Here is a 20684-nt window from a genome sequence, read left to right on the forward strand (position 1 = left end):
CCATTTCATCTGAACCACACTGCCATGGTTTGCTGTATTTATAGACAGAGAATGGAAATTCTGAAAGGCAGATTTATTTGTTCACAGCTCTCCCTGGCCTTTTTTTAATTGGGGGACTCTTCCTCTCTAGCAATCTTCCCTAGCTCTGGATTTCTGCCTGGTTTGCTATCAATGAAGACATCGCATTTATTTCAGCAGGTGTTTCTCTGCTGAGTATGCTGGGTGGAATTTCCCATTTTAGGCCAAGGCAATGACAGCTTTGTATTACTGCCATCTCCTGGCACTGATTTTTCACACACACCTTATCCCTGAACTTTAGGTCCGGGCAGCGCAGCCCTGTCCGGTTGTTGCTGGCTGAAGTCCTACTGCGATAAGATCAAGCTATTCAGTCACCCTGGTGATGGGCATGGTAGAACAACCTTAACAGAACAGAACATGTACCATGAAGCTGCCCTGAAAATAATGTGAGATTGGCTACGCAAAAAACACAGGGGCACAATTTGAAATTTCTGGAAGCTAGGGGGTCTTACTTTTGCAGGTCTGGGCTTACGGCCTTAAATGGGTACCTAGCTCAGAATTGTGCCCTCTGATCTATTTCCTAGTGTCTGGCCCAGTCTAGTTTTAAAAGTCCCATGAAATGGGTGTTCCCTTGTTTTGTTTTGTTTTCATAGCCTAACTGGTTTCACTGTAAGGAAGTTTAACTTGACATTAGCTTTTCCATTCCTCTTAATTTCACCCCCTTACTCCTAGTTATTCCTCCTGGAACTATGCTAAATAGTTCTCTTCCTCCTTAGGAGCTAACCTAGTTTCCCCCATAGGATCACATGCTCCCACTACTGTCACCTAGCCTGTGAGATAGTCTTCCTTTGCCTGGGATCTTAGCAGCTACTCGTGTGGAGGGTTTCCCCCTTCTGAACTCACCTCCTCCTCTTCTTACGTGTGGATTTCTTTTTCTTTTTCTTCCCTTTGGACGGGGGTGGTGGTGTGTACTTGTCATCACATGAGGGGCTTGAGAGGAAAAAAAAGGACAATCAGTTGACCTGTGTCAATCAGTGTGACTTTCATCCATTTTCCCAATTCCCAGATCTTTCTGATTTGAGGGATGGTTTCAGAATCTTTCTGCTGTACCATGAAAGATTAGGTTTCATGGCTGATCTATCATGCAGGGTAAATGTTTAATTACCATGTCATGAGCAATTTGGTCATGCTTTAAATTAACTGTCTCCTCTCAGGATTTAATATACGTATAATGAGATAGTTACTGTATGTTACTCACATGCCAGTTGATTATTTAAAAATATTTATCAAGGTTAACAGCTCTGTAACAGATTGATACATTTTTTTACCCTCAGTAAATATATTTTAAATAATTAATTGGCATTTAATTCGCATACAATAATTATGGCAACTAGATGAATTTCTCGAAATTTAATAAGAGAGTTAATGTATGTTAAACAGCAACTGATTACAAAAAACATATTTATTGAGGTGTTAGGGTAGCATAATGAGATATATCTCTCTTACACAGTTGTTAAACTGCAGAAAAATATGTTCCTGAGTATTTTTTTTTTAATTTTGGAACATGCAGCACATAATCTCATTGAGTTTAAATTAATGCAAATCCTGTAGTTAAACACATTTAGAGCACTTAGTTTAAAATGTGACAGTTAATTTGCAGTTTTCCGATAATCAAACCAAACATTCTTAGGAAGTGCTGTCTAGTGGGTAAAGCAAGTGATAAAGATTCAGGATTCCTGACTCTGTCACTGAACCCTGGTGACATTTTGGTCCAATCACATGCGAACACATTTTCAAATTCCCTCAGTGATGATTGGCACACAGCTAAGCCAACCCTGAGCCCTTCTGGAAATTCCACACCACAAGGGGGGTGATTTTCACATTTGCTGAGCATCCCCAGAAATGAGGTAGACTTGCAGATGATTACAACTACTGAAAGTCAGACTGGAGAGTATGTAGTTTGGGAACCACAAAATGGAGGCTTCCAGAATTAGTGGCTATGTTTAACAACACAGGCTTGTGCACACTTGTGCCTCAGTTTTCCCATTTGTAAAATGGGATAAAACACCCATATTAAAGGGCTGTTGTGAGACTTAGTTACTATTTGGAAAGTGCTTTGAAATCCTCAGATATAGAAACTAGACTAGAATGGAACAGGAGCTAGAGACAGCACTAATATTTTTAATAGTCTTAATACATGGAAATCATCAGACACATGAAGATATTTAGGATGACAAAGCTAAGAGGAGAGGGAAGGAAGAGCTGTTATGCAGCTGTCACTGATTTATATTCAGGGCTTTCACTGCACTTCACAGGGCCCAAGGTAGAATCAGTCTAATATAGGCTTGAATTATTACCCAAATGACACTACCATAAAAAACCAATTGTTTTTTTCTTTTAATATACTTTTTTTATTGCCCTACAAAACTAAATGTATGCTAATGTTTTGGCACCCTCCCTCTCAGACCCTGAGTTATCTGTTCACTAGTTTATTTTAACATGGGGAAACAGGTCCCATCATAAATACATTACTCTGACATGCTGGCCAGCATCAGGAGAGCAGCAATCTCCTAGTTACATAGCAACCTGGAGCCAGAATATCACCACTTCAATGGGACTAGCATTTGCCACCCTTAGTCATGACTGAAGTGCACCCTGGTCTGTGACAAGAAGGATGACTTTTTGGGTATGGCACAGTCCCATCCCTCAGGAGATGTATGTTCAATTCCTGGTTTTGCCTGAGTGACTATGGGCAAGTGAATAAGGTCCAGAATCTCAAAAGCACGTCGGTTTAGTGAAGAATAATTAGGCAGGGCAAAAAAGAATCTGAAGAACCACAAGACAAAAAATCCAAAAGTAACAGCAAAAAATAGTTGAAGAACATCAGAAGCAGGAAGCCTGTTAAACAACCAACAGGGCCCATTGGATGATCGAGATGCTAATGGAGCACTCAAGGAAGATAAGGCCATTGTAGCGACACTAAATAAATTCCTTGCATTGGTCTTCACAGCTGAGAATATGAGGGAGATTTCCAAACCTGAGCCCATCTGAGGAACTGTCCCAGACTGAGGGGTCATTAGTGGAGGTTTTGGAACCAATTTTTAAATTAAACAGTAAATAAGTCACCAAGGCCAGATGGTACTTATGCAAGCACTCTAAGGGTACGTCTAGACTACATGGCTCCGTCAACGGAGCCATGTAGATTTGTTTGTTCAGCAAAGGGAAATGAAGCCGCGATTTAACTAATCGCGGCTTCAATTAAATTTAAATGGCTGCCACGCTCTGCCGATTCGCTGTTTGTCGGCAGATCGGGGCAGTCTGGACATAAAAGCCCTTTATCGACCTCCCCGGTAAACCTCATCCTACGAGGCATAACGGGGAGGTCGATAAAAGGCTTTAAGGTCAGTGATCAGCTGTTTGTCGGCTCAGCGCGGCAACCATTTAAATTTAAATGAAGCTGCGATTATTTAAATTTCAGCTTCATTTCCCTCTGCCAATCTGTCTAATCTACATGGCTCCATCGACGGAGCCATGTAATTTAGATACACCCTAAAGGAACTCAGATATGAAATTGCAGAACTACTAATTGTGATATGTAACTGTGATGGGGCAGGGCTGCCCTGCACTCCCGTCCAGAAAGGGGAGATGGCGGCATGGCGGGGGATGCAGAGCGCAAGCCATGGTGCCGCGAACACGGCACATGTGCCGGGAACCGAGCTGACACCTCGGGATGATGTCAGCGGCTGGTGATGGGGTGAGGGCATCACCACGCCCTCCCTGGGAGAGGAGGCAAGGGTGCACATGCTGGTGGATGCTCCGGCAAGCCACGCAGAAGGAGGGAGGAACGCTGGCGTGGAGGGTGGAGTTGGTAAAGGGCTGAAGATAAAGGAGGGAGAGGGAAAGGAAAGCGGGGGGAGAAGAGACCTGTCGGGTGGACAGGTGAGCCGGGGCCGGCAGGAGGCTGGCTGGGAGGAAGTGACCCAGGGTAGGACTAAGTGGACACCCGAGGGTTGGTGCATTTAGGGATAACACCCCACCAACCGAGACGGGAAGGATTCTCCTTCCTTAGGGCCCTGGGTCGGGACCTGGAGAGAGGGCAGGCCCAGGTCCCCCTCCCACAGCCGGGGAGCTGAGCCAGCTGTTTTTCACACTGAAGTGCAAAGAGATCAGAGGGTGGTTCCCCGGGCTGTGCCAAGTGGACTCCAATAAACATGTAATTGCCACAAACTGTGCGGAGGGTCACATGGGTTATTATGCGAATGGTCACATTTGGTGGAGAAGAGGGAGTCTGAGAAGAAAAAAAAATGGAGGATTTGGTGTTTTGGGGGGGGACATCTTCTCTGTCTAAGGGTTCATCATGGAGATGAAAAAGCTACTGGAATGGCTCACTGAAAGCCAGCGGCAACAGCAGCAACATCAAATGCAGCTGGTACAGCAGCTTGCCACACAATATCAAGGACAACAGAGGCAGCTGCTCTGCGAACTGTCTGGCCGGTTGACAGCCGGAGGAAGGTCTGGCCCCTGCCTCTTAAGGGAAGGTGAGGAGGAGGGTGGGGCTGGATCCCAACTACCCATGCGTCTGGCCAAAATGGGACCCGGAGGCATTCTTAGTAACGTTTGAGAAGGTGGCTCTGGTGGCCAAATGGCTGGAAGAGCATTGGGCCATACTCCTTGTGCCCTATTTATTAGGCCAAGCCCAGCTGGCGTACCGTAGCCTGAGACTCTCTTCACTTCTATAAAGTGAAGGAGGTGATACTCGATCAACTGGGAGTCACCCCTGAGGCCTACAGACAGCACTTCCTCCAGGAGAAGTACGCTGCTGGGGAAAGACCCGGGGGTGGTGGCCCAGAGTTTGCGAGAGGCGGGATGGCGATGGCTGGAGCCCAATCAAAGATTGGGGGCTCAGGTCACCAAAATGATAGTGTTGGAGTCGTTTCTGAAGGATAAAGATGGGCCTGGCACCACCAGCTTGCCACGCTATCAGAAACAGTGACGTTAATGGAGGGCCATCTAGCAGCAGAGGAATTGCTAGAGGGAACTAAGGAGGCAACCAAAGTTCTACAGCCCAAGGTGAGCGGTTTGAGCCCAAAGGGACCAAGGGGGGAACTGGAGAAGGTACAGGGCGGGAGGCCAATCCGAACGGATAAGAGGAAGCTAGCACCTGTGTGGCCCGGACCTCCAACTGGGAGCGAGGAGGAAAGACCCCACCCCCGGAAGAGAGGGAAAGGAACCCGAAGGGAGGAACCCTGCTATGAGGCGTGTGTTTCCAGTGTGAGCAGGAGGGACACTACTGACGGGACTGCCCGCTGCTGGATTGCACATTCGGGAACCTGCTAGTATACTCAGCCAAAGCAAGGGTAGGAGAAGGGACGAAGATAATGATACCCGTAAAATAGGGGGAATAGCGGTAGACGCGATGGTGGATACTGGCTGTGGGCAGACCATTGTCCAGGCAGACTTAGAAAAGGGCGATGAGGCTAAGGGCAGACCCATGTGGATGTGCTGCATACATGGCGAGGAGTGAGCCTACCCCACGGCATGGGTCTGGCTGGATGACGGGCGTGTTGCCCGATGCTGAAAGATCACACTGGCCCCAGCCCTGATGTACCCAGTCCTGCTGGGAAGGAATTGGCCGGGACTGGGAGCCACCCTGGAGGTCTGGGGCAAGCAGGCCAAGAACCACGAGACGGCGCCAGAGGCTGGTCCCACCCTCGCAGCACCAGGAGAAGTGCAGGAAAGCGAGCCAGTGGGGGACTCCAGCGACAACCCGGTACCTAGAGGAATAGATCCAATCAACAGGATTCGAAATTTGGAAGTCAATGAGGGCGATTTTGTTCAACTGCAGTGAGAGGACTCCACACTACAACGGGCCTGGGAAAGAGCTCGGGATCCACAAGAAAATGAGAACCCAGAGGCACCCTGGCCAGCTGGCCCCTACTTTGAGGTATGGAATGACGGCCTATATCGGGTGGTGGACGCGGTGGGGGAACAGGGAGGAATGTGGCAGTTAGTGGTGCCCATTCAATATAGACGGAGGTACTAGCCCTGGCCCACTCGGGGAGGAGGACTACGAGATACAACTCTTGGGGAAACAGAGGGATACACAAGTATGCCACGTTAACCACTTAAAAAGGTGGAACCCATGGGTGTGCCTCCTCACAGATCCCCAGCCTTCCAAACCAGAGTGGGGAGCATGGAGTGGAGAGCCGGGGAAAACGACACTCACACAACATGAGATTTCTACAGAACCTGGTAAGAAGGTATGTGACCTGGTGCGGCCTTTGCCACGAAAAATGTGGGAGGTAGTCCAAGAGGAGCTCCAGGCAATGAAGCAATGGGGGGTTATTGAAGAGTTGTATAGTGGCTGGCGGAGTTCTACCGTATTGGTACCTAAGACCGACGGGACCGCATTGATTTCAGGAAAGAGAATTCAATATCCCGATTCGACGTGTACCCCATGCCACACGTGGATGAGCTCCTAGAACGGGTAGGATGGTCCCAGTATGTGATCACCCTAGATTTGTCGAAAGGATACTGGCAAATTCCACTGTCCCCCGCAGCGAGAGAAAAAACAGCCTTCTCTATGCCGTTCGGACTGTATCAGTTCATAACTATGCCCTTCAGGTTGCAGGGGGTGGCGGTGACGTTCCAGAGACTAATGGACCGAGCGCTGAATAAATACCAACAATACACAGCAGCATACATCAATGACATTATAATCTTCAGCCAGACCTGGCCTGAACACCTGCAACAGGTAGAGGCGGTCCTGCAGTCACTAGGGGAAGCCAGGCTTACAGCGAACCCTAGCAAATGTAAATTCGGTAAGAGGGAAGTGTCCTACCTGGGATACATGGTCGGGAGGGGAAGACTAAGGCCCTTGGTCAATAAAGTAGGGGCCATCAGGAACTATCCCCCCCTTTCTACAAAAAAGCAAGTGCGACAATTTCTAGGGCTGGCAGGCTATTACCGCCATTTTGTGCTGCACTTTGCAACAATCATAGCTCCTTTAACGGAAATGACATGAAAGGGGCAAACTCAGAAGGTAGTATGGGCCGAGCAAGGGACGCTGGCCTTTCAGAACCCAACGGACCGCCTGCAGAGGGCCCCGATACTGATTCAGATTTCTCAAGAACGTTTATATTGCAAACAGACGCCTCAGAGGTGGGGTTGGGTGCAGTATTGGCCTAGGAAGTAGAGAGAGCTGACCATCCCATCTTATACATAAGCCACAAGCTGTTTCCTTGGGAACAAAATTATTCCATGATAGAGAAGGAGGCATTAGCCATTAAGTGGGCAGTGAAACTGTTATGCTACTATCTTTTAGGGACCAAATTTATACTGATGACGGACCACACATCTCTGAAATAGCTGCAGAATATGAAAGACACCAACGGATCATGTGGTGGTACTTGGCACTCCAGCCATACTGGTGGTTCTCTGGGCTGTGCCAAGTGGGAGCGAATAAATGTGTAATTGCCACAAACTGTGTGGAGGGTCACATGGGTTATTACATGAACGATTACTTCCATACCAAATGACTGAAGGATAGCTAATGTGACATCAACTTTTTTTAAAAGGGCACTTGAGCTGATCTCAGCAATTACAGGCTGGTAACTCCAACTTCAATACTGGGCAAATTGGCTGAAACTAGGGATGAAAGCGAGGAGTCGAGTAGAGTACTCGACTACTCACTTCTCCCCCACTTTGCTTCCTCTGTATAAGAGGCAGCAAGCAGGGGGTGGAGGGTGGGAAAGAGCTGGAGGACTCTTTGACAGAGGATGTTGTGAAAGCCAAGACTAACAGGGTATGTCTACACTACAAAGTTAATTCGAACTAACAGCCATTAGTTCGAATTAACTTTCATAGGCGCTACACATACAAACCACTAGTTCGAGCGCTTAATGCGAACTAGGTAAACCTCATTCTGCGAGGAGTAACGCCTAGTTCGAATTAATTAGTTCGAATTAAGGGCTGTGTAGCCACTTAATTCGAACTAGTGAGAGGCTAGCCCTCCCCAGCTTTCCCTGGTGGTCACTCTGGGTCAAACCAGGGAAACTCTTCTGCCATCCTCCCGGCCCCGGAGCCCTTAAATGGGAACGGTCTGGCTACGGTGCTTGTGCCAGTTGCAAGCCTGCCAGCACCCAGCCAGCAGACCCTGCACCTGGCATGGCATGAGCCAGCCACCCGCTGCCACCCAGCTCTCCGCCTCTTCCCGGGACCAGGCTGGTAGCTCCCTGGAGCCTGCCTGGGACCGCAAGAGGCGGGCGCCTGCATGGTCTAGCGCAGAGATCGTGGACCTCATCCAGGTTTGGGGGGAGGCCTCCAACGTCTACGACCTCCACACTAGGCACAGGAAAGTGGCCGTCTAGGGCAGGATAGCTGCCAGCCTGGCCACCAAAGGCCACGTGCAAACCCAGGAGCAGGTTTTCATGAAAATCAAGGTGTTCCAGTGAGACCCCCGACCCTGAGCCCTGAGCTTAGAACATAAGAACATAAGAACGGCCGTACTGGGTCAGACCAAAGGTCTATCTAGCCCAGTAGCCTGTCTGCCAACAGCGGCCAACACCAGCTACCCCAGAGGGGATGGACCAAAGACAATGACCAAGCCATTTGTCTTGTGCCATCCATCTCCAGTCTTCCACAAACAGAGGCCAGGGACACCGTTCCTATCTCCTGGCTAATAGCACTTCATGGACCCAACCTCCATGACTTGATCTAACTTCTCTTTAAATTCTGTTAGGGTATGTCTACACTACCACCCTAGTTCGAACTAGGGTGGTAATGTAGTCAACCGGAGATGCAAATGAAGTCCGGGATTTGAATTTCCCGGGCTTCATTTGCATGTTGCCGGGTGCCGCCATTTTTAAATGTCCGCTAGTTCGGACTCCGTGTTCCGCGGCTACACGCGGCACGGACTAGGTAGTTCGGACTAGGCTTCCTATTCCGAACTACCTGTACACCTTGTTCCACGAGGAGTACAGGTAGTTTGGAATAGGAAGCCTAATCCGAACTACCTAGTTCGTGCCATGTGTAGCCGCGGGCACGGAGTCCGCACTAACGGACATTTAACAATGGCAGCGCCTGGCAACATGCAAATGAAGCCCGGGAAATTCAAATCCCGGGCTTCATTTGCAACTCTGGTTGCCTACATTAACCACCCTAGTTCGAACTAGGGTGGTAGTGTAGACATACCCTTATAGTTCTAGCCTTTACAGCCTCCTGTGGCAAGGAGTTCCACAGGTTGACTATTTGCTTTGTGAAGAAGAACTTTCTTTTATTAGTTTGAAGCCTGCTACCCATTCATTTCATTTGGTGTCCTCTAGTCCTTCTATTATGGGAACTAATGAAGAACTTTTCTTTATGCACCCTCTCCACACCACTCATGATTTTATAGACCTCTATCATATCCTCCCTCAGTCTCCTCTTTTCTAAGCTGAAAAGTCCCAGTCTCTTTAGCCTCTCTTCATATGGGACCTGTTCCAAACCCCTAATCATTGTAGTTGCCCTTTTCTGAACCCTTTCCAAGGCCAAAACATCTCTTTTGAGGTGAGGAGACCACATCTGTATACAGTACTGAAGATATGGCGTACCATAGTTTTATACTTCCCCTCCTCCTTCTTCCCCTGGCTACCCCTTCCAGTAACCTCCTCCCAGGTTTTCCCCTCCCCTCTTCCACCCTTTCTCTTCCCCTCTCCCACCTCTTTTTCACAGTCTCCCCAGAGGTTAATCCTCCCCCTCTCTCCAGTTTTGTTAAATAAAGAGAGTTTCTATTTTTGAACACACGTGTACTTTATTTTTTACATCAGGAAGGGGGGCTAGGGAGGGGTAAGTGGAAGGTGGTGAGGGAGGAATGGGGCACAAGCCCCCGATGGGGAGGACTGGGGTAGCTCTGCGGGCTCCTCGGGGTGGAAGCTCTCCTGCAGGGCCTCCTGGATCCTGACAGCCCCCCAATTGACCCCCCTGGATGGCAGCCTGCAGCAAGTGCAGCCAGTCTGATGGCCGAGTGCTGTGATGTGCCGAGTGTGGTTACTCAGGGCACTCCAAGCCAGGACTGCTTTGCTGTCCCTCATCAAAGTAGACGAGGAAGCGGGGAACCCTGAGAACTGTCTGTCCGGGGTGGGGGTCGGGACCCTTTAAGCACAGCCCTCGGCTAGCCTGAGGCAGCAGCTCCACGCTCTAAGTCCTAACCTGATGCCCTGCCGGCACCTGTTCCGGCCAGCCTTAACTTCGGTTCAGAGTCCACTCAATGTGGACATGCTAGTTCGAATTAGCAAAACGCTAATTCGAACTAGTTTTTAGTCTAGATGCACTAGTTCGAATTAGCTTAGTTCGAATTAACTAATTCGAATTAAGTTAGTTCGAATTAGTGCTGTAGTGTAGACATACCCTCAGTGTCCAAAAAGAGCGAGGTAAGTTCATGGAGGATAGATCCAGCAATGGCTATTAACCAGAATGGGAAGCAATGCAAAACTATGCCCTGAAGTATCCTTAGCCTCTCTTTGCCAGAAGCTGGGAAGAGGTGATAGGCGATGGATTATCCGATGATTACCTGTTTGTTCATTCTCTCTGAAGTGCATGGCACTGGCCACTGTAAGAAGACATATTGGGTTCACTGGACCTTTGGTTTGATCCAGCATGGCCGTTTTTATGTTCTTAGGTGTCTAATTCTCAAGCTACCTTACTATCTTTCAAGATCTGGACTTAAATTCTCTGAGCCTCAGTTCCCCATCTTTAAAATGGGATTAAAGCCCCTTCTCTTACCCATCTTTTCTTTTCTGTTTAGATGATAAATTCTTAAGGTTTAGGTCTATTTCTCACCATATGTTTCTGATGTTTCATAGAGCTCCAGGCATTGAGAGATTAAATAATAACAATGATAGTCCTGTTTATTTTGGTGGTCCTACTTGCCTCCTAAGGTACCACTCATCAGGTGTAAATGTGTCTAGGCCTAAGACTAGTGAAAAACTAGCAAGCCCAGTTCAGGCTAACATCACATTGTGATGGAATATAGACAATATAATCCTTACAATTTACTCTTGCTTTATGTCATTTTCACAGTGTTCTGATACCACACTAACTACCAGGTAGTTGCTAACCACCAGGCAAATCATAGGATGACTTCACCTTTCCGTGCAATGCAGCCACCTTGGTGGTGATGGGTGGCAAATATGGAACCACACACAGAGGCACATCACAAGTTAGAACAGCCAATGAAGGTTGCCACATCCATAGCAAAGAAATTCAGCACCTCAGCCCTGTGACAAATTCCCTGGGGTATTAGATAACTCCTAATGGCCAGAGTCATATTGTAGTCCAGGCCCATGCTTGGGGCATTCGGCTTACTACCACCCTTGAGAGAATGGCACTTGTTTGTTAAGAACAAAAAGACAGGGGAAAAGCACCCATGCCCTGAAGAGCCAGCAGCCCAAACGGATAACACAACCCACATGGTGAGACCCAGGGTTGTGTGGTGTGTTGATGTGGGCCAGCAATTTTGTCCTGAGAGGAAGAAGACTGGGCATGTCTGCCTTTTAGCGCCCCTTGCTGGCAAACCATGGCTCTGTGGAGGCCTGTTTCAGATTCCCCTTCTCTCAGAGCTCCTCAAACTCCACACAGGCTCCCTTGTGGCTCAGACCTTCCTTTCCCAGGGGCCGGTCCAATAACAGAATCTGCTCCAAATCCTCACAGTCTCCAAATAAAGTCCAGCCCCACTACGCGCAAGCTCATACTCTATGCTGCCCTCTTTCACAAGCAGCTACTGTGATTAGTTGGGGGGGCCTATTTCAAATACTTGGAGTCAAATTCACCATAGAACTTTAACTAAAACCGCCTTCCACCACATTAGTGTCATTAACACACACAGAATTGTCACCGCGGCCATTAGCCCACTGGGCATGACGCACGAGCATCGCTCTATATCTTACACTGCAGAGCGCGCAACACGGACATTATTATGGTGCTTTGTTTAAAACGGGCGTATAGATCATAAGGAACATTTTACTTCCACAAAACAGACGTCTGTAACATGGGTATTTTTAATACAATTTGAACTTTCAATCGTTACTGTTTTAATATGCAATAAAATAAATGGTCTAAATCTCCAGTATATGCAAATAGAGCTTGGCACGGAGGCCAAATAAAGAGCAGGGCCGTGTCTGGGGGAATTGACTGCACATGTCTCATGCTGGCCCTATTTCTAGCCTTTCTTCAGCACCTCTCTGGGGGTGTGTGTAGATTGCATCCCTCTGTCGACAGAGAGATGTAGACTAGGCATATCGAAATTGCTAATGAAGCAGGGATTTAACTATCCCGTGCCTCATTAGCATAAACATGGCCGCCAATTTTTTCGAAATGGAGTTTTTTCAAAAAAAAGAAAAGGCAGTCTAGATGCGGATCTGTCAAAAATAAAGCCTTTTTCGACAGATCCTGTAAACCTCATTTTTTGAGGAATACAGGATCTGTTGAAAAAAGCTTTATTTTCAATAGATCCACATCTAGACTGCTGTTTTTTTCTGAAAAAACTCCATTTCGAAAAAAAGTGGCGGCCATGTTTAGGCTAATGAGGCGCGGGATATTTAAATCCCTGCTTCATTAGCAATTTCGATATGCCTAGTCTACATCTCTCTGTCGACAGAGGGATGCAATCTAGACTTAGCCTGGGGTTAAGAAGGGTCTTCTGCTTTCTGCAGCCTCTGCAAGGCTTCCTCTAGGACAGGGTGGGGATCTTTTTAGGATCGGGGGCCACTGACCCACAGAAAAATCAGTTGGGAGCTGCACACGAGTCAGAAGCAGAACAAACCAAAAAACCAAAAAACAACCTCTCGTAAGTGGTCCCTAGCTGAGAAGGAGAAAGACACTCCTCACATTCCCCTCACACACCAGAGACTCTGGGGCCCAGCCTATAAACGTTGGGTGCTCAAGCTCTGTGGGAGAAGGTGTGGGGGGAGGGCTGGAGTGCCAGCAATGCTGGGGGGGAAGGGAAACCTGTAGGACCAAAGTCAGACACGCCGGGGGGCACATTCAGTCCTTGGGCCATGTTCTAAGAGCACCCTCACCTCCTTGGCTAAGAAAGGTCACTAGGCAACCAGCTTTCCCAATCTGCTGTCTATCTCCCCTTTTATAAGGCCCTGTGGCCTTCTCTTTCAGTCACAGGTGCGCGGCACCCACCTCCTTAAAGGGGCCACTTATCCTCCAAAGAGCATTTGGAGAGAGCCTCTGAGAATGTGATTTGGTAGCCTGCCTTATGTGCCCTTCACTCACTGTTGCATCAAAAGAGAAACAGCACACACCACAAGTCCTCATGAGAGATCAAATTCCGTTTCCTGTTCCTAAGTCCGTCTGAGATGTATCAGCTTTCTCCCTCATTCTAGGACTATCTTTCCCTTCCTATCACCTTTCCCCCTTTTCCAATCTAGTCTTTGGACACTGGGATTGGTGGATGGATTTCTGATTTACACTGGTACAAAGAGGAGCAGAATCAGTCCCATTCACTCGCATCCATTGTTTTTTCCAGCCCAGTTCTGGGTCAGCAGGCTGCTTTTTAGAGGCGAAGAGACAAGCTTTTTTGCAAGATAACAAGCATCGTGTCCCTCTGTCGCAGAACAGAAAGGGGGATGGAATCTCATTGCATCCTCCAATTAGCATTTAAATATTTCCTCTCTAGTCTCTCCAGTAATTCAAAGATCCAGCGGTAGATGCATTAGGAGTCGTGGTACACTGCCTTCTTGGCAACAGGCTTGATGGGCCTTTAATCTGTGTTAAGGTAAAAGAAATATCATTTGGAGGAGGATCGCTGTCTTTCTTCCAAATCAGACATCTATCTCAGACCAACTGCAGGGGGACTTTTTGTCATCCTCACAAGCTAATTCTTGACTGTGTCATATTGTCCTAATGCTAGGAAAATAATGCTCAGATTGGTTTTCTTCCCTAATTTTTCTGCCATAAGCATTTTCCTTTCACCTGCCCATTATATTTTTCCTCTTGCCACAAGCAACCCGAACACTTTCAGAGTCAGCCACTTATCTGAGATCAAGGAAAAACAACACCCACCTCCTCAAAAAAGAACAAAAGTAAGGTGTTCAGAGACAGCACAGAGGGCTATTCTAACATCTTGCAACCACTCTGCCCCACAACACAGCAGCTGACCCTGCCGGTAGGGCAGGCTTCTTTGAAAGAGAAAGCTGCAGAGTGGTGATGGATCGAGGCCCCGTCTGTTCCCTGTTTCTGTTCTTGAATGTAGATTCATAGGCATGAAGGCCAATAGGGGCCAACAGGGACCATTGCGCCAGCTAATCTGACCCTACACAACCCAGGTTTGAGAATTTCATCCCTCTTCCTGGATCAAGCTTCATCTTGATGGCTTTCCTCCGGTGAGGATTTTCAAAAGACTCAGCCTCAGAGCTCCTCCCTGCAAATGGCCTTTCCGTGTAGAGAAAGCCCCTCTTGTTCTCACGGCTCTAACTGCCAGGGGTGAGGAGACAGCATCCTCTGTGGCCATTACATCGTTTTGGCAGGGGAGCAGTAACCCTGCCAGATTCCTAGGCAAGGTGACGGAAGTCAGCTCTGTGCTCCCAGAAAGGGCAGGGCCTCATGCGGAAGAGATGGGGCAGCCAACCCTCAGCGCTATCCAGAATGTGCCACACCCGCTCCCCCTGCCCAGGCCTCAGAACTGCTCAGAGCACGCCATGCGGCGCTCCAGCGGCAATTTCAATGGACCAGGACTCTGGGCGCTACCGCTGCTGCAAAGGTGGTGGCCAGGAGCCCTGGGTCCTTTAGAATTGCCCAGCCCTGGGGCAGGTGCCTCCTTTATCCCCCATCGGTGGGCCTGTGTAGTGGTCTCTAAGTGTTTCCTCTGAAATATCAAGCGCTGGCTGTTGCGGGAGACAGGATGCTGGGCTAACTGAACCTCAGCTCCAACCTGCTCTGGCCTTTCTTAATGTGGCACCAAAGCTACACTGGGCCAAATTTTGAAAAAGCCTCCTCTTTTGGAAGAGCACTTCTTCCTCTGCAAAAAAAGCAGAAGAGCAGATGCATTCCCTGCAGGTGGCGGAGTTTTTCCAGAATACCAGAGGTATCCCGGAAAATCTCTGTAGTATAGACATAGCCTGAGACTCCTGTCCGATGTTTTAATCATAAAACACTCACCCCATCTGCTTCTATGACTTTCCATGTATATTCATGACCTAATTTACTTCAGTATGATTGTGTTTGCTCAGCACTCTGAAAATCTCAGTTCTCAACCCTTTCCACTGCCTCCTGATAGCTTATCCAGGCACTTTTGAGTTCCAGCATCTCCCTGGCCCACAGGGAAACTCTAGCCTTCTCCCTTCAGCCCCACACTGTAGAGCCTTTCCTGGTTTCTGCAGATAACTTCTTTTGTTTTTGATATAGAAACTTTCTCCCTGAGTTCATTTGATTTAAATTGTTTCCCTCCGATTGCCATCAAAGTCTAATTAAAAATACACTTTTGATTATTGTGCTGGTTAGCTTGAAATCTGAAGATGTGAAATATGCTCTCTCTCTCTCTCTCTCGCTCTGTCTCTTGTAGCTTTAAACAAATAGATAGACTTTAATCCCGGTGATAATTTAACAGGCAGGACTCTGAAAGGCTGTTCACATTGTTTATAAACTTAATTCATTTTCCCCCTCTCAAGTCACCACAATTAAAGAAGAATTGAGGATGATAATAAACCTCTCCCTGAACAAGCCTTGTGTTGGTCTGCGATCTAGGCGTGAGCCAAAGGGAATCTCGGTTACGGTGAACCTCACCTGTTAGCAACCCTATCCCTTGGGATGCCAGCAGCTAGTCTGCCTTCAAACCTCTGCTAAGCCTAGTTTGAAATGGTAGTCATTCACTGCTTTGATGCACGATTGTAGGGTTGCCAGTCTTGCTTGGAGGACTCATCACACGACACGATCGTTAATTAAAGATTAATCTTTAATTCCTGGAGACCCCAGAACGACCCTACTCAAGTGCCCACTGGAAAGAAAGGGCCCAAGGCTGCTGTAGCATCTGGTGGTAGGAGGCAGAGGAGCAGTCTCGGAAGGGCCGATAAACTTGCTGAGCCCCAGGGAAAGGAGGCAGCTCCGACCATGCTCCCGGAGGGGGCATGGCCTCAGCCAGAAGGGGTGGGGCTGTGAGTAACCAGCCCTCAGTGTTGCCTGGAGTGTGCTGTGCCTCCCCCTCCCCCACCCCTAGGCAGCCCTCAGAGCCACCTGGAGCACACCACATGCTGCTCTGGTGGTGATTTAAAGGGCCTGCTTCAGGAGTGGTGACTAGGACTCCCAAGCCCTTTTGAATATCCAGCTGCTGGGGCAACTGCCCTCTTGCCCCTCACTGTTCGGCAGGCCTGGGCAGCGTAGTGAGTGTAGGGGACCTTGCAGAAACCTTGCTGCCCCAAGGGGAAGGATGATTCTCCTAGGGGATGGGGAGCCTATGTATTAGAGGAACTGAGCGAAACAGGAAGCCGGGTTACCGGGGAAACTGCCGGATAAATTAATGGAGCAACTCGACTGTCACAGACTCTGGTGGGCTATTACATGGAGAATGGGATTCCCAGCAAGCACAGGCATGTGGGGGTCCTGCGGAGGAGGTGGGAGGTCTGGAAGATGGCTACGTACACTCCTCCCCTCCATTCCTCACTCCACTGGATTACCCACGGCTCCCAGGAAGGGCCACCGCGGTTGGGATCTTACCTGCGGGATCGGTGGTGGGTGTGCGGTCTGCTCTCCTTTCCTTTCACACAGCCATTGGTGTCACCGGCCTCCTGAGCGGCATTTCCGCTGGGCTTTTCCAGGTGTCTCTCCTCTATTGGGCGCGACAGGCAGCTCGGCGTCTCACTGCTGGGCCACAGAGAAGAGAAACAAAGCCGTGAGGGGCTGTTCCCCCGGGAGGTCGCCGTGTCTGAATGACAGCCACTATTGGGTGTAGGGCCCATATAGCCCACCCAAGGCCGGGTTCTCTGTTGCGAGGCACCGTTCACACAGAGAGCAAGAGAGAGTCCCTTCCCCTAGAGAGCTTATGGTCAGAATGGTCACGTAGAGGGTGGGCGAGAGGCAGGAAGTTTCCCATTTAACAGGTGGGGAACTGAGGCCCAGAGAGATTAAGAGAGTAGCCCAGAGTCATCTCCTGGCTTTCAGGATAGAAGGGGAGGCCTTTGCTTCCAAGCTCTGTCAGCGAGATGGGGCGGGTGAGTTGAAAGAAGAAGGGAAAAGGCTGATACGGGCCTAGGTGGATTGGTATTTTGTACATATTCACATGCACTCAGTGCTCAGGGTGGGCAGTAGAGAGGGCTAGGGTCCTTGTAATCGAAACGCTGGGTGGTTGGGTGGATCTACACGTCTCCCCATCCCCAGTGTCTCGCCGAAGTGAGAACAGGACCCAGAAGGGAAGAAGCAACTGTGGTGGCACATAACATCAGGCCAGTTGCCAAGGCACCGGCCCAACTATCCAGCCACCCATGGGCCTTATGGAGACATCTGAGCCAGGAGCATGTGTGTCTGCTGCCAGAGAGGGGTGAGGATAGGACAAGGAACAGAGAAGGGAGGGCCATACAGGGCACCTGCTGTAGAGACAGTGCTGTAGGAGAGGCAGTAGGAACTACTGGGTAGCCCATTCCCAGGCTGGAGATGTCTGTCCCCACCAGTCTCAATAGTTCCTCTTCTGTACCCTGCTCGTAGGGAGCTTCTGTCCCAGCTGCCTACAGCTCCGGATGGGAGAAATAACATCTAGACTCGGAACGGTAGGAGACAGCTTCGGGATTACACACAGCTCTCAGGGCACCATCACTGCCAATTAAAGCAGCGCGGGGCTCAGGCAGAGAGAATTCTGTTCCCAGTCGCGTGTGTGTCACAGAAAACATTCAACGTTCAAACAAGACTGGAGAAAACACTTGTCTGAAGTCTGGCTCCAGCACGACACAGACACGTTTCCATCCGCTTTCATGCATGAGCTGCCACTAGCATTTACTGACCCAGGCTGGGAGACTGCAGCCTGGCGACAGCTCATTTAACAGGTAAAGCAGGAGAGAAAACAGCTGGCAGGGGAAAGGAAAAGGAGGTCCAAACAGTCACACTTGCTAATGCTGTAGCCAGCAAAGCCCTGAGCGCTATGGTGCAAGATCCCCGCAGGCAGGGTATGTACTCTTATTCCAATTGGTCCTGGCTCCAAGCTGTGCTGGCTAATCTGCCATACTGCACGACCCATGTTCTCACTCCAGAGGTCGGCACCACCCTCATGCAATGTTACCCTAATCCTACCCCTTCCGTTCCTACCAGATGGCATGTCCCTGACAGACCCAAAGAGACTCCCCTAATGAGACAAGCAGTGAGGAGGGGGCAGGAAAGGAAGGCAAGGTCCAACCACCAGCGTGGTGATGGACTGATTTTGCTAATACGCCGTCAGTGTCAATTCCTCATTCCGGGCCAAAGCCTCCTTTTAACTTTCCAGAAAGGGTCAGTTCTGGTTGTGCAGAGCTGTCTCCTGGACAGCTATTCCTGGGGGGGAAGGCCAGGATATAAGGGAGCAGGCCTGCCGATGAGGGTAGGGGGAAACAAAGAGGATAGTTGCCCCAGGGTCTAGCAATTCAAAAGGGGCCCAGAGTGCTGCACTGCTCACTCTGGGCAGCTCTAAGGACTGGAGAGGGGGGCACACCGTGCTCCAGGCAGCATGAAGGGCTGGCTGTTTCTGGCCCTGCCCCTTCCACTAAGGCCCCACATCTTTGACCCAAAGCCGTTCCTCTTCTGGGAATGCTGAGCTGACGCCTTCTCCCCTCGCTTTGCCCAGGGGCCCACGGAGGCGGTCGGCTGCCCAGCAAAGGGGAGGCTGGCCAGGCCCCCTTGAAGTTCTGAGCTTTCCTATCAGTTTGAAGGGGCTTGAGCTCAGCCCTGGCGGTGGCGGCCCCGGTGCAGAAAGCTGGCTGGGCCATGGGGATGAAGGGTGGGGGAAATCCCAAGTACGCAGGGAAATCAACCCCAGCCTTCCCTCTGGCTAGTGAGCGCATCAGCTGTTCCTGCCTTCCCCAGGCTGAGAGAGCATGCTTACTTGGGGGACCATGGAGGCATGCTTTCACACACCCCCTGCATACGAGCCTGAATTGTATGCCTGCAAAGCTGTTTTGATTTTAGCCAAACTGTTCTAATTACTTTCTCAGCTAGTGCGATTCTTCCGCGCCTCTTTACATGTAGCAACAGGAAAAGAGTCATTTCTGTTTTGTTAGTCTCCGTTTTTGTATTTTCTTGTAACTGGATTATCTTTCAATTGAATGTACTTGTGACTTAACTGAGTGACTGATTAATCTGTAAGCTGGCTGCCTAGCAGTGATCCACAGCAGAGGAAGAGTCTGCCTGGACTCCAACCGAGAAGTCCAACAAGCAAGTGGAGGAAAGATGTTTTGGACCCAGCAAGTTGCGCAGATTTGGTGTTCACAGACACTCACTGAGACTTTGGTGAACTAAACATAAGGTTTTGGGAGCTCTCCGTTTCTCCTTACTGTGCTTTGTGAGTTCTGAACGGTTCAAATTTTAGTTTTTGGATTTCTTTTTACTTATGCTTATTGTAATTGTAATGACTGTGGATTATAAAATAGCTATGTTATAGTTGTAAAATCAGACTATGTGTAAGATTTTATGAAGTTATTTAATTAAATTAAGTTCTTTAGTTCCTTTTGGGACTGAAGGTGAGGAGGATGACCCTGAAATTCCTTGAGACTGAACTCTGGGTCTCCAGCTACTTTTCTATTAAGGATGTGAATGGGTAACCAGTAACCAGGTGATGCATAGTGGGTACTGGTTAACCCATACCCAGGAGCATCCCCTCCTCTGCCTGCAGCAGGGGGGCTGGGAGCAGAACACTAAACACTTAAATATCATGGAGGGAGCTGGCGGCAGCAGCTGAAAGCCTCGTGCACGGGGGGCCAGGAGCAGAGGCTGACCCTCCCCATGTGTGTGGCTGCAGCTCTTGCTGCCAGCCCCCCATGTGCAGGGGGAGAGGCATGGCTGCAGCAGCCCCATATGGGTGGTGCAAATGTGGCAGTGGGATCCTGGCTAATCGGTTAACTGGTTAAACCTTAAGTTTAACTGATTAACCAGGATTTTACATCCCAATTTTCTATGGGAGTTGGGTTTCTTTTAAGACACTAGAGAAGGGCAGTGAAGTCTAGCCCCCCCAAGGTCACACAGACATTAGCTATGAATTGACAGACTTCATAACTTGTGAACTTCCTTGAAACTGGAGACTAGACTATGTCACCTCTGTGTTAGCTTTGTTCAAAAATAGGTATTAGTCTTACAATAATGTATTTAGTGTTTAGATGCCATGCAATGGTGCATGCATGAATCTCACGTAAAATATCTATAGCCCACATGATAAAGTGATACTGAAGTGTTAAGTATTTGCTCTGAAACCGTAAACACTGCGGAGTCAGGAGAGAAGCATTCCGGAGTGGGAAATATCAGTTTGCCACAGAAAGTGTTATCTCCTCCCCAATAAAAGAATGCCGATAAAGACAGCAGACGAACCACTGGGGAACATCAGAGAACAAAAGACTTTGTTGATTGCTGCACTCCCAACCCATGAAGATGATAACTTGTTCTATCATCTTGACCACTGGAGGAAAGGAATACAAATCCTCAACAAGAAAAGCTGCATCTTTTTGGCTGCTTGAACT

The 20684-nt window shown here is 49.0% G+C and overlaps 1 protein-coding gene across 1 annotated transcript in view; it reads right to left on the reverse strand.

Moving 5' to 3' along the window:
• Positions 1-20684, reverse strand: part of SRRM4 (serine/arginine repetitive matrix 4) — a 154131-nt gene that overhangs the window by 40243 nt on the left and 93204 nt on the right. The window contains exons 2-3 of the mRNA XM_089775217.1: positions 16714-16860; positions 922-1008 (exon numbers count right to left, since the gene is read on the reverse strand). Of these exons, the coding sequence (XP_089631343.1) occupies positions 922-1008; positions 16714-16860 (234 nt within the window). The remainder of the gene's footprint in view (positions 1-921; positions 1009-16713; positions 16861-20684) is intronic.

The sequence above is a fragment of the Pelodiscus sinensis genome, chromosome Z, assembly GCF_052426305.1.
Source record: "Pelodiscus sinensis isolate ZL-2025 chromosome Z, ASM5242630v1, whole genome shotgun sequence".
Lineage (NCBI taxonomy): Eukaryota > Metazoa > Chordata > Testudines > Trionychidae > Pelodiscus > Pelodiscus sinensis.